The sequence below is a fragment of the Cynara cardunculus genome, unplaced genomic scaffold (assembly GCF_001531365.2).
Source record: "Cynara cardunculus var. scolymus isolate 2C unplaced genomic scaffold, CcrdV1 Un_Scaffold_3513, whole genome shotgun sequence".
Classification (NCBI taxonomy): domain Eukaryota; kingdom Viridiplantae; phylum Streptophyta; class Magnoliopsida; order Asterales; family Asteraceae; genus Cynara; species Cynara cardunculus.
In genome coordinates this window covers 34,984-47,972 of record NW_020201508.1, presented here as the reverse complement: position 1 = coordinate 47,972, position 12,989 = coordinate 34,984, and the positions used below count along the sequence as shown (strand labels likewise).

Sequence of the window (12,989 nt, the reverse complement as noted above, 5' to 3'; positions counted from 1 at the left end):
TTCGATCGAGTGACTGAATTTACTGAATGTGATTTTAAAAGGAATTAATCAAAATAGTCATTTTAACTACGTGATTTCATCTCTTAGCCATTTTTCTCCAGGAATTATGAAATTAGCACTCCATCTGTAAAAAATGTTGCTAAAAAAATGTAACATGACATTTAATTTTGCAGATGTGGGTAAGAAAAATGTAACAGTTTTTTTGTCGTTTATCTAGATGAAAATTGCAGAAGTAGTGACATTTGTTTAATTTTTTGGAGAAAAATGACCAAGAGGTGAAAACATGCGGTCAAAATAGTTATTTTAATTACGTTCTCGATTTTAAAACTTAATTTGATGTTTGTATTGTTTTTTATCCTTGTTATCTACAATAATCCCTAATAACTAATCTACACTTGGATTCATATAATTACTGAACTTTCACAGTTTCTTGCCTGCATATCTCATGGATTTTTACATTCCAGCCTCTACTTTCAAATGATATATTTTACCGGCAATAGATCGAATCATCATAAAATCTTAACGATGGACATACTTATTTTGTCGTTGGAGGTTGTCGATTAATGATATGATACATAGTTGATGTGCATACGTAAGTAGGGTCAGATTTAAAAGAGAAAGACGGTCAATTTGAAAGAATATATGGAGTTCCAAGATCATATATGATTACTCGTGATATATACATATATATATATATGTACATATAATCATATAATCGTTTCTATCACGTGTAATCATGTCATACATGATGTTGGAATTCCTCGCGTTCTTGCACTTTGATCCTCCCTCCATGTTCGTAATCTAGCAAGTGAATAGCAAAATAACTGATGAAGCTACTTAAGAAAGTAATTAATACATGTTCCTTTCTAATTCTAAATGAAGCAATGTCATCCAATGATGAAGAAGGTGAGATCTTAAAGGGTTCTGAAGATGACAAGGAGTTGTTGTTGATGAAGAAGAATCGTTCCAAGAGCAAGTCCATGAGAAGTCGTCGTGCCATAACGAAAAAGAGTAAAGTTATCTGGACACCAGATTTGCATAACAAGTTCTTGAAAGCCATTGAAAAGCTTGGAGTTGATAGTAAGATCCTAAATGAATCACTGTTTTGTATCATCTGTTGATATGTTTAGTTTTCATTTCATAATCCTATCGCGTTATTTGTTCTTCGCCCAGGTGCAGTTCCAACAAAAATCATTGATTTGATGAAGGTGGACGGATTAACTAGAGATCACGTAGCCAGTCATTTGCAGGTGTGCAGCGCGCCCTTCTCTTCGTTATGCTTTTGTTTCCCCTCTCAAAATACTTTGTGTAACAAACAGTTTTTCGTATGCTTTAGAAATATCGGGCCTTGTCAAAGAAAATAGCTGAAGCAAATTATTGGGAACAAATTGCTTCACAACCAGTTCTGTTAGACAGTTCAACGTGTAATAATGGAGTCCGTCCAACAGCAGTACAAAAAAATTGGCCATCTTATAGTGAAATAAATCCTCCGATTTTGGACACTTCAAGCTTCTCTTTTCCTATTCTTGAAGCTTCAAGTTCCACCACTGCAAATCCATCCCAACTAGCTAATTCACCTTCATTACCAAATCAAGGTATTACATATATATAGAGTCAAAATGGTATTGGTTTTACTGTAAGGTTGTATGTTTTAATAGACCATCTGGCATCAAACTTCTTTTCTGGAGTATTTGTAGGTTCTTCCATGCAAGAAACGACAATCTTGAAACAGACAATGCCCGACAGTCTTGATGGACAAGGATACTTGATTGATGATGAGTTGGGTATTGGGAACTCGGTGAATTCTAGTAATTCTGGGTTTATGCATGGCAACATATATGATTATGGCGGTTCTTCAATTGATGTAATACACCCATATGAAGATATTGAAATGGTCTCATCTGGTGATGATCTCAACTCCTACATGGAGTTACCGATGAATTGCCCAACAAACACTGGCAGTTCCTCTTATATCCAAATTTCTAATGGCTTCGAAAACAACTATTCTAGTCAAAATAAATTGGTTGAAATGTGCCCACTGTCTGATTCTAACTTAAACAAGGAACTGTTGAGCAGCTGGAATGATGAGATGGAGATGAATACTACTAATCTCGAAATTGGAATAGCTGAAGATGATTTATTATTAGATGAAGCCGAACTAGCGACTGTTTGGGAGACATTTATTCCCGAACAACCATATGTTGATCATCATGGCGAGTTTGGAAGTACTTCAAACAATCCAAATCCACCCGCTTTTCTCGAAACCCCAAATCAGGTAACTAGCTAATCTTGATAACTAAACTTTCCAAATCTCGATCTTGATCATTAATGGAGTCCGTTGTGTTCTTTGTAGGATGTGAACGGGGAAAACTTTCCGAATTTTTTTGATTCAAACTACAATGAATATCATTTCACTGAGCAGGCATGTATAATTTTCTGTTTTTTGTTTTAACTTTTTAACCATTTGTCGCTCTTATATATCCGTTCTGGTTGCAGCAACTTACAAATGAAGAAACAGCCGCCATCGACATGCAACAATATTTAGATGAATATCTTCCTGGTTTTGATCCAACTTTCGACATGGTGAATACTCCTCTTTAGATCCTATGAAATACTGCAGTTGTTTGAAGCAATCAAAGTCACTAACCTTTTAAATATTGATTTCTAAAACAGTACAATATTGATGAGCAACTACTCATGCTGGAGTCCAGGCCTGAGCCCGTTGAAGACGATATAACCCTTCAAGACCAATTCTGGAATCCATTTGGTCAAGATTAGTACATAAATCAAGACCTGTTTGTAACCTGATGCTGGATTATATATAGTTCAGGTTCTTAATTTAAGTTGAGTAGAAACCCTATCGTAGTTTGCGCTCAAGACTTCATATATTGTCGACTTTTATGGTTCAAATGGAAACCAACAAACTGTTTAATTTTCAGACCTAGATTTTGATTGTTTAATCAGATCTATGGAAACTATTCCTTTACAGGTATGTGACAATTGTCATATATTCATCAAGATACCAAAGCAATAATAATGTTGGCATAAAAAGAGAAGATGCCAACAAGAATCTCTAGGTACAGAAAAGAATGGAGTATAAATGCCAAACCAACCTGGAAAAATTAAAGAAGCACACATTTCACACAATACAACACATATGCAAGTTCTTTTTTATTAGTTTAGATCAAATCCCAATTAAATGTGGGATTGACTGTATTGTGGATGGTTGCTGTTGATGTTGGAGCAGCCAATGAATCAAAAATCTCCCATTGTGTTGTTACCATAACTGCTGGTTGATGTTGATCCACCACCGGTGTAGATGAAGAATTCCCAATTGTCCGCCTTGATTGAGGTTGAGTTGGATCTTTGTGTTCTTGAACATGATTCCCAGTGTGGCTTGCAGTTGAGTTTTTAAGCTTCAAAACATCCAGAGTTTCAACATACTCCTGAACCCTTTTCACCTGCAAATAATCCTATGAAATCAAGAGCTCAAAATATAAATTTTCGACCAAGAATTAAGAAGAAAATTACCTGCATTTTCCTCTGCAATTTTACATCACCATCGACTGTAATTCCATCTAGTTTAAGCAGTTGATTCATCAATAATTCGGTCAGATTCAACAGAGTCTTCTCTGCCACTTTCCCTCCTTTAGAGATAACCGATTCAATCGCTGACACCTATTCGATCCAAGTTCATTATCATCGAATTGGATAATCTTTATTTTGATTCTTTATGGAATTCTGAAATTCAAGTTACCTGACCAGCAAGCCTATCGACCTCTAAGCTAATGTCTGAGATGGATTTAGCAGCTTTCTCCATCTTTGCATTCTTTCTCATCTCCAGATGCCTTTTCTCTTGGCTAATTGGATCTTCCACCACCACCATTTTTGATCGATCTTTGACACCCACCACATCAAGATATGATTTGGAATCCCTTACTTTATCTTTGTACATGAGTTTCTGATCTTCATGGTGTAATCCTGTTGGCCCAGATAACATCTTCTTCAACTCCCCTGTAAAAGACCCACAAAAATCATAATTTAAAGTTTAAGCATTCAGATATACACAATAAGGACTTGGTTGTTTACCAAATGTGGCTTGAGAGTTGATGTTGATTTCATGGTAAATCGACCCGTATTTGACCCGAACTCTAATGGTTGGTGGAGGAATACGGTCGATTTCTGCATCTGGGTCTCTCTTCTGAACCAACATTCCTCCTGGCCGGACCTCCCATTCATTGTCACCGGGGACTGAACTCCTGTCCATGGAAGTCAGCTCTGTTGCTCGGGTCCTCATACGCATCATCTTTGATATACTCTATCTTGGCTAATCTGACTTCTTACTATATATAAAATTCAGATTCAGATACTAGCAGGCGAAATGACACGGATCAAAATTACTCTGAAAGCGGGCACCACAGGAGTTCAATCGACAGAGTCAACGCGTTTTCCAGAGAGAGGCAATTAGCCACTGTTTTCAGGGACAAAAATCACAAGAAAGTAACGCCGGAGTTTCCCGCCGGTGAGTAATCGTCGGGAAATCAAGAATATTGTGGATAAAGTGTGTTTTGGCCAAAATTGACAAAGAGATTGAGTTGGGATTTTGTGGAAAATATAGATTACAAATCAGAAACCAAAAATGGCAGCCGAAATCCAATTTGAAGCTGCCAAAAACACTTAACCTTGCAATATCTATTTCTCCGATTCGCCTCAAGAAACCCACTGAAAAAATGAATTAAGAAACACAAGGGGAAAGCAAATGATTGAAATGGGGCTTTTGAAGGTTCTAGTTCTCTCTCTCCATTATTTGGGAGAAGACCTGCAGGTAGAGAGAGAGAGAGAGAGATGGAAGCTGAATATAAAATGATGGCCAGCCAACAGTTGGCCAAATACCCTTTATATTTTACTCTGGATAGATTCACCACAACGTTTCAAAAACAAAATAACGGTTTATATCCCTAAACTATTAAAAGTATTTGGTTTTGGTCCTTCCCGCTTATAGAAGTTAAATTGCAGCCGTTAATACGCAGACGAGGGTAGAATAGTCATTTTGTCTCTAGAATATAATACGACGATAATGTACTTTATAATCACAACTACCACCACCATCCACCCATAACAAAACTAGCAATAACCATACCACGAAATCTTACACATACAAAGAAAAAACAGAAGCACATATAAACTCAAATTCATTTCATAGATCAAATGAGATTGTTGTGAAATCCCTAACGCTAAGCAAAAAAAAAAAATCCCCGAAAAACTAAAATACTAAATCAAACTCTAAACTATAAATAAACCTTAAACAAAACCATGGATGGGCATGTTCAAACCCTAAACGGATTCAGGTCTACCACTTTGTTATATCCTTAATCCAAACACATCAAGAAAAAGAATGATAGATTTAGGCGACATCTTTTGGTTAGTGAGAGAGAGAAAGAGGGGAGCTAAGGAAGATGAAAGAGAATCGTGGTGATTATTCACACCCATGCTAGAGGCAGTGCGACTTTTGGCTTTGAGTTTGGGTTTCTTGAGAAAACAACGATTTAGGAAATGCAAGTGGGTGGTGAGGTTCGCTAGAGAAGATGGGAAGTGGTGGAGGGGGTTCATTGGAGACGATAGGGTACTAGTGACGGTGTGGGTGTAAGTGCCAAAGTCGTAAGGGGGGTGTCACAGTTTTGGTTGGGTGTGGGCAGTTGTAGAGAGAGAGAGATGATAAATGTTTTAGGGTCAAAAGGTTAGAAGAAAGGTTGTGGTCTGAAATGACCCTTATACCCTCATGTGCTAGCCACAAGGGGTAGTTAACGCTGCAATTTAACTTATGTTAGTGAGAAGGACTCAAATCAAAAGCTTTTGCATACCACAAGGGTTTTCTTGTAATAAAATTATTGTTGGGATCCAAACCAAGAAAAAACAACAAACTAGGAGAACCAAAATTGCAATTTACTCTTAATTAAGTTATTATAATATTCTATATATTATTCATCTAATATATAAATATTTTTAACATTTATAAAAATTTATAACACATTGAACCTCATTGATTGAACCAATTACAAAATATATATTTATACATCAATCTTAGGTTTTTGAGATTTTTATCTTTTTTTTCTATTTTAGTATACACTTTAGCATAATTGTTTGAGAAAAAAAACTCTTAAATCTTTATTGTAACATAGTTGTTGGAGATGCTCTAATAGAATCATCTAAACTATTCATTTATTTTAATTTAACATTTGTGAACAAACTTTGTGGTGGTTATCTCAAATGACAATAAAACTTGACCTTTTGAGGACTCTTCTCATTGGTCACTAGTTCGAATCCTGTAAGGCCATTGTGGATTTGCGTAGCTGTTTTTCAGGGATCGGAATAGTTAAATGTTGTATTTTGCCAAAACTAAACCTATAATTAGATGTGAATAACTAGGTGTTGTACCTTCCTCTATATTTGTAAGTATTAAGCTTTTTTTTATATAAAAAAACAACTTAATCTCGAATATCATGCTAAAGGGCAAAAATGGAATAATATTTTTCTTGTATTGTTATTTTAAATTATGCATATGATATGATGCTTGTGAATTTAAAACGGCTCCTTATTTATTTTTACCTAAAATGTATTCAACCATCTTTTAATTTGATTAATATAAAATATTAAAGATGTCTGAATGTTATAATAAAAAAAATTGTGTTTTATGCTAAAGTGAAAAAGAAAAATCAGGTGTTATGTTTTTACCTTATCAGATTAATATAGTAAGAATCAAGAATATTATCTGGTAAGAGCAATGCATAGACCAAGAGTCTTACCCGGTAAGCGAGGTCCACGACTCTTACCACGGTAAGTGCTTACCGGATAAATTATTGTATATGATACTGTTTTGATGGACTAAAATCTTACTCGACAAGTAAATGATAGTGTTAAATTTTACCAATAAATATTTACCGAGTAAATGTTCGATAAACAACATTTGATAATCCAATCACATAAACTTGCATAATGATACAATAGGTGCTTAGAATTTTAGACATATTAAAATAAGCAGAGTATTTATGTTCCTAATTGTTTTTTGTCATTAATAAAATATAAAATGGTAATGGTAATATAGGAAATAAGATAATAGAGACAGGGGTATTATGGGAAGTTGTTTAATCCAATCATATGTGGTTTATTTCATGGGACTCGTGGAGAAAAAGGTAAAATGATTGTTTGGGGGGGATACGTGTCAAATGATGAAAGGGTGGTTATGGTGTTTCTGTGGCAGTTTGGTGACCGATAAACCCCACCCACCAATCCCTCCATTTCCCCCATCATCTCTATTTATTAGGGCTATTTTCGTCATTTTCCTTCTAGAACACCACCACCACCACCGCGCACTCTTTGCTTGAACGCAAGATGTGTATGTTTTTATTTTACAAAATTAATATATCAATTTATCGGCTGTTTAAAAGAAATAAATTCATAGTTACCATAAATATAATGATATGTATATTATTTAGGAAATGAAGGTGAAAGTCTGTTTTTTAAAAAGTGTTGAAGTCTGAAGTTTTATTTTACTTTTGATTGAAAAGATGTGGTGTTGAAGTTCGAAATTTGAATCAATAAGACTGTTTGTTTTTGTAAGACAAATTTTTTGAGTCTGAGATTTAAATCAATTAAACTGTTTATTTTTATAAACTCACAAACGTCTGAAATCTGATTTAATAAGACTGATTGTTTTTGTAAACTGACAAACTTCTAAATATGTATAATTGTCTATTTTATCCCTCAAATGTTATACTGTTGAATTTATAAAAATGTCAATTTATTTTAATTAGATTATAGTATCATCTATTTTTAACACATTTCAAAAATTGAACTGAAATATGTTAATTGATTCAAACACAATAGGAAAATGAACAAAGTCTCGTAATAACTAAAATTAATATTTATTTTGCATTAATTGTGTCACAATTTCTTCTCTTAAACTAGCCATATATGTTTAGTCAGCCGTACACTCATGCGATTGAACTCCTTATCCTCATCTTCGCCATTGTTCCATTGCTCATTGGTTTGATCATATTCAGAAAATAACTCATCACTTAAACATTACTTTCGTATGAAGCTATGAACCGCAAAACAGGCAATATCAAAGTATCTTTGAACCTCAAGTGAAAACGACCAGGACGAGGCTATACATTTGATATTTCGGCTCGGGACTGTTCAATTGCGATGCAATCGCATTCTTTGGTCCAATTGTCGGGTTTTCAATATTGAAGAATATGCTTTCAGGACACTATAAGCTATGACTTTTTTTGTAACAAATTAAAAAATGATGCTTAATAAACATAGGTGAACAATAATGAACAAAGAGTAATTTTGGAAAACAAAATAGGGAGATTTCTTTCAGCATTAATTACTTTTCCGGTAATTACTCCATCGTTTTGAAATCGACATCAAGGTTTAATCATTCCTTCATTTATTGATATGTAATGTATAACTTATGAATGGTGTGAACTAATGAATGGTTGTCATATATGAGTAGCTTATGAATGAAACAACCCACCATGTACTAAATAGTACTAACAAACATAACTCATACGTCAACATACATCAGGTAACAAAATTACAAACATTTCAAGATTCTTTACCTATGACAAACTAATAGTATGGGTTAGCAAAAAAAACTTTGTCATAACAAGACTATATTCCAAAATTTCTTTTACATCTTCCATTTACCTTTATCCTATGATGTCTGATGACCTGTAAAAGAAATTATTATAACAATTGAGGGTTAGACTAAAGGATCTAGTGAGTAAATCTCCCTCATGCAATATAATATGTTATAATAAATCTAATACAATTCAAACCTGATTCTTAATGATAAATAAACCTCCATCTATCGATGTTACACCACCGTTTCATCTATCGCGGTTACACCGCAAATTCATCTATTGTGGACATTACTAAAAGTGATGAGGGCCAATCTGGATAATACTTTATTTGTGAGGGTTTTATCAAACAACACTTTCATCGGTGAAGGTTCTATCTGGATAACACTTTGATCGGTGACAGGTCCTATCTGGACAACATTGTCCTATCCGGACAACACTTTGATCGGTGACAGGTCCCATCTGGACAACATTGTCATATCCGGACAATACTTTGATCGGTGACAGGTCCTATCCGGACAACAATTTGATCAGTGAAGGGTCTTTACCGGATAACACTTGATGGATGAGGGGCTTATCGGATAACACTTTATCGGGGAAGGTCTTTAGTCTTTACAGGACAACACTTCAATCAGCGAGGGGTCTTTTACCGGACAACACTTGATTGATGAGAGGCTTATCGGACAACACTTCAATCGGTGAGGGGTCTTTACAAGACAACACTTGATCAATGGGAGACTTATCGGACAACACTTCAATCGATATCAGAGTTCATCGGTCACCCTTTTGAGTGATGAGGTACCTCATCGAGTGATGGCTTATCCGATGAGGGATCTCACCGGAAAAGGCACCGAACAAGGCCTTGTCCAATGAGAGTTCTCCTCGGGTGATGCATCGTGCAGTGAAGATAAATAGCAATTCATATCAAATGTAAATATGAACAATACTCCAGTCAATTATCGTAATACTGATTCTACTATCAAACATGTAGTATTCTCGTTTAACAAATCAGTATAAAGACTCACCTTTGCCTAAATCTTCACTTGAATAAAAGCTTATGCCTTCTTCCTTTGATAAGATTTTCTTCCAAAGATGAGTCTTTTGTAACACCCTAAAATTTAATGATTCGTAAAATAAATAAATGTTAAGGGTTAAAATTTAAAGAGTAACGACATACGGGATTAAAGTGTCGATACTCGAAAATAATGATTTTATTACAATAAATAAAATCAATTAAAAGGAAAATGAAACATTTTGAATTTAATTGATTTGGGATGAAAATACAAAGGAAAAATAAAAGGGACTAATTCTGCCAAAAGTAGAAAACTAATTTGGAAATGATTGAAATTTGGGAAATAATTCCCCAAATTCACGTTTTTCCTATTCTAGAGACCGTTTGACCATCTATAAATTGGAGTTTTCGGCTGAAATTTTGTGGAGACGTTCCTAAGAGTTTAAGGGAGTAAATGTCTTTGGAATTTCGAGATTTCATCAAGAAACGAGAGAGATATCGATTTTGAAGCGGCAGAAGGTCATTTAGCACAAAAAGGCGACTGCAGGTAAAATACTCAACCAAAATTGATGTATAATATATGGTTGGCTTTGTTTTTTAATTACCTTTCTATTGGTATAAGTCTCGTGGGCTATGGTGGCTTGTACATCGAGCGGTTTAGGCTAGAAGCTGCTGTGGCGGCGGCTCGACGAGATTCGGGTACAAAAACTCAAAATACGAGTTTAATATTGAACTGTAGGGGCTGTAAATTTGGATACGAGTTTGGGATTATTATTATGTATAAGATTTTGTAAAAAATTTGGTGAAAAACGATCGGAAAATATCTCAAATGAAGATCGGGCCGCACCCGGGCGTCGAGTTGAGTCGGCCGACACTAGACCAGGTTTAGGCCATGGGGGGCTTATTTCGGTCGAGTTCGGTTATACTCGAGTTGTTTTGATAAAATCGGTATTTGTTAAAAAGAGATTGGGGATCGTTTATTTATTTGGATTAATCGAAATAAATCGGGATGTTTCGATTAAGTTGATCAAGATTTAGACATCAATTATAAAGGTTATTAATTAATTGGATTTTCATATTTAAATTATAAGAAATTATTTAATAACTTAATTCGGGAGTTGTGACTAGATAATTGTGGGATCAGACGTTTTTATAACGAGAATCGTATATAATTAAATGTTGGATTTAATACGTCGTAATTTATTTTGGATGTGAAATGAATTTCATTGGGGAGGGGTGGGGGTGTATATGGCGACGAGGTATGCTTGGGGTTCACCCGTTGACCATTCCTAACCCAAGGTTGACCCATTTGACTTTCAGGTTGACTTTTGGGGAAATGTCAATACTCTAATTATTGAATATAATTACATGTTATAGGATATTACTCAGGGACGAGGTTTAGCCAAACAGAGCTATTCATGTGAGTCTTCATGAGACTTTAACTGGGATGCACGCTTATGTACAAATTATTTGAGCATTACGATATTTTTTTTATGTACATGTTTATGTGTTTATTACATGTATATGAATTATTACTGTGAGTTGCATGTTATTTGTTTACGTGTTTTTAAACATTAATTAGCATGTTATAAACGGGTTAATATTTTTGTCGGGTATGGGAAGGGGTCAAAAGTCATAAGAGATGGCACATCCTAGGGATGGGTGACCGGACAAGGGATAGCCGTGTAACCCGGGAAAGTGTCGATGACGGTAAAACCTTAACCCGACGGGAAATTAAGAGATCTCACTATTATTTAAAAATGGTTGAAACAAATGTGCATATTATTTTATTTGGGACATTGTTTGTTTTATGCATGACGAAGTGTGTATGATTGTGTACAAAAACCATTAACTCATCAAGCTTTGTAAAACTGACTATTAGTATGCATCTCAGGTGCAAGAGGTTCAAGAATGGAAAAAGACAAAGGTTCTCGCCTAGATAATTATATTATTGTTATATTTAAGATGTTTATGTTTATGCTTAAACTCGCTTTGTAATGTAACCCGATATGAGACGGGTTTACGTTGAGCTATTAATTTTAATTAAATTTTGGAAGACTTCCACTATAGTATGACTTTATTAGCCGCTATAATTTGAAGTTATTTATTGTTATTTAATGAGAATTACATGGCACAACTCATGATAAAAATGAGGGTGTTACATCTTTCTTCCAAAAGATCTAGAAACCTTCTTTTGATCACCCTTACTTACTATAAATAGTAAGTCTAACAATTATGGAAGTGGGTGGCGGTGCCTGGACACCCTGCCCCTCACATGATTTTTTTTTTCTAAACACATAATTGGACCAAACTTAAGCTCACACATGGAGATGATCAAAGTTTCACCATTTGTCCCTCCTTTTCCAACAAATGCCTAACTTTACCCCTGAACTTCCATTGTTATATTAATTCCAAAACCCGACCCATTATATCTTAAAACTGAATATTACAATGAACTTTGTTCACCAATGAAAATATAACATATATGAACATGCTCATTAGTAAACATATACCTGAATGTATATGTATATGTGATTGGTGAACAACATTTACGAATGAACAAGTTGTCAATATGAACAATGTTCATTATTGAACATTGAGTGCAATTCATGCATGTTGGCTGCTACTATGTTCATGTTAATCTTCCATATTATACAATATACTAGACAGAACGAACTTGTTTGATTAAGAATGTTAATTGTTGAAGTGTTATAGATTATTTCTCAACATACATTCGTTTATGAAAAATCACAAGCAACATAACTTATAACAAATTGATATTTTGAAAATGGCTAAATCCAAGGAGTAATGTAACTCTCATTTAAATGTATTAAAGTAATACAAAAACATAATCTTACTATTTTACCCTCAATTATTAACTACATATGAATCTATGAACTATGATACTAGATTGATTCTTATTGGTCTAAAGAGTTTGTATAGTTAACACAAATGAATTGGTTAACAAAAGATCACACCTCTATATATATATGGTTTCAGTTGCAAACCAAGCCATTCAAACAAAATACATAATCTTCATGAAACCTAGAAACATGAAACTCCCTCTCGAGGTTGTTCTCTGACTAGAAGGGTACTCGCTCAATATTACGAAATATATATTGTTTTTAATGTTTCATTTTATTCATTTTCTCTGTCGATGTAATACAGTTTTACGTGGTTTTAGAAAATGATAATATTTTTATTTTTGAACGAAATATAAATTTAAAAAAAATGTATCGATATTAGTATTAAATTAACTATTTAAAAGCTCTCGTTTTCTATGTAATTTCTTTAATTCAATTTTTTAATATAATTTAATTTACATTTATAAC

At 34.2% G+C, this 12,989-nt stretch overlaps 2 protein-coding genes across 2 annotated transcripts; one reads left to right on the top strand and one right to left on the bottom strand.

Annotated features, from left to right (window-relative positions):
• Positions 1-884: 884 nt before the first annotated feature.
• LOC112503666 (two-component response regulator ORR24-like) lies at positions 885-2,778 on the top strand. The gene is made up of 7 exons (XM_025107659.1): positions 885-1,080; positions 1,174-1,250; positions 1,337-1,595; positions 1,698-2,275; positions 2,354-2,422; positions 2,497-2,583; positions 2,674-2,778. Exons 1-7 carry the CDS (start codon positions 885-887, stop codon positions 2,776-2,778), a joined length of 1,371 nt encoding a protein of 456 aa, XP_024963427.1.
• A 209-nt stretch (positions 2,779-2,987) lies between these two features.
• LOC112503667 (BAG family molecular chaperone regulator 2-like) lies at positions 2,988-4,306 on the bottom strand. Its single transcript, XM_025107660.1, has 4 exons — positions 4,090-4,306; positions 3,758-4,014; positions 3,532-3,678; positions 2,988-3,461 (listed from the first exon to the last, which is right to left on the bottom strand). Exons 1-4 carry the CDS (start codon positions 4,304-4,306, stop codon positions 3,180-3,182), a joined length of 903 nt encoding a protein of 300 aa, XP_024963428.1. The 3' UTR covers positions 2,988-3,179.
• Positions 4,307-12,989: the final 8,683 nt, after the last annotated feature.

Coding starts and splice junctions, on each gene's coding strand:
- LOC112503666 (XM_025107659.1), top strand. CDS start 885: ATGTCATCCAATGATGAAGAAGGTGAGATCTTAAAGGGTTCTGAAGAT. Junction 1,081..1,173: donor TGAAAAGCTTGGAGTTGATA/GTAAGATCCTAA, acceptor TTCTTCGCCCAG/GTGCAGTTCCAACAAAAATC. Junction 2,276..2,353: donor TTCTCGAAACCCCAAATCAG/GTAACTAGCTAA, acceptor TGTTCTTTGTAG/GATGTGAACGGGGAAAACTT.
- LOC112503667 (XM_025107660.1), bottom strand. CDS start 4,306: ATGATGCGTATGAGGACCCGAGCAACAGAGCTGACTTCCATGGACAGG. Junction 3,679..3,757: donor TCGATAGGCTTGCTGGTCAG/GTAACTTGAATT, acceptor TGGATCGAATAG/GTGTCAGCGATTGAATCGGT. Junction 3,462..3,531: donor AATTGCAGAGGAAAATGCAG/GTAATTTTCTTC, acceptor GATTATTTGCAG/GTGAAAAGGGTTCAGGAGTA.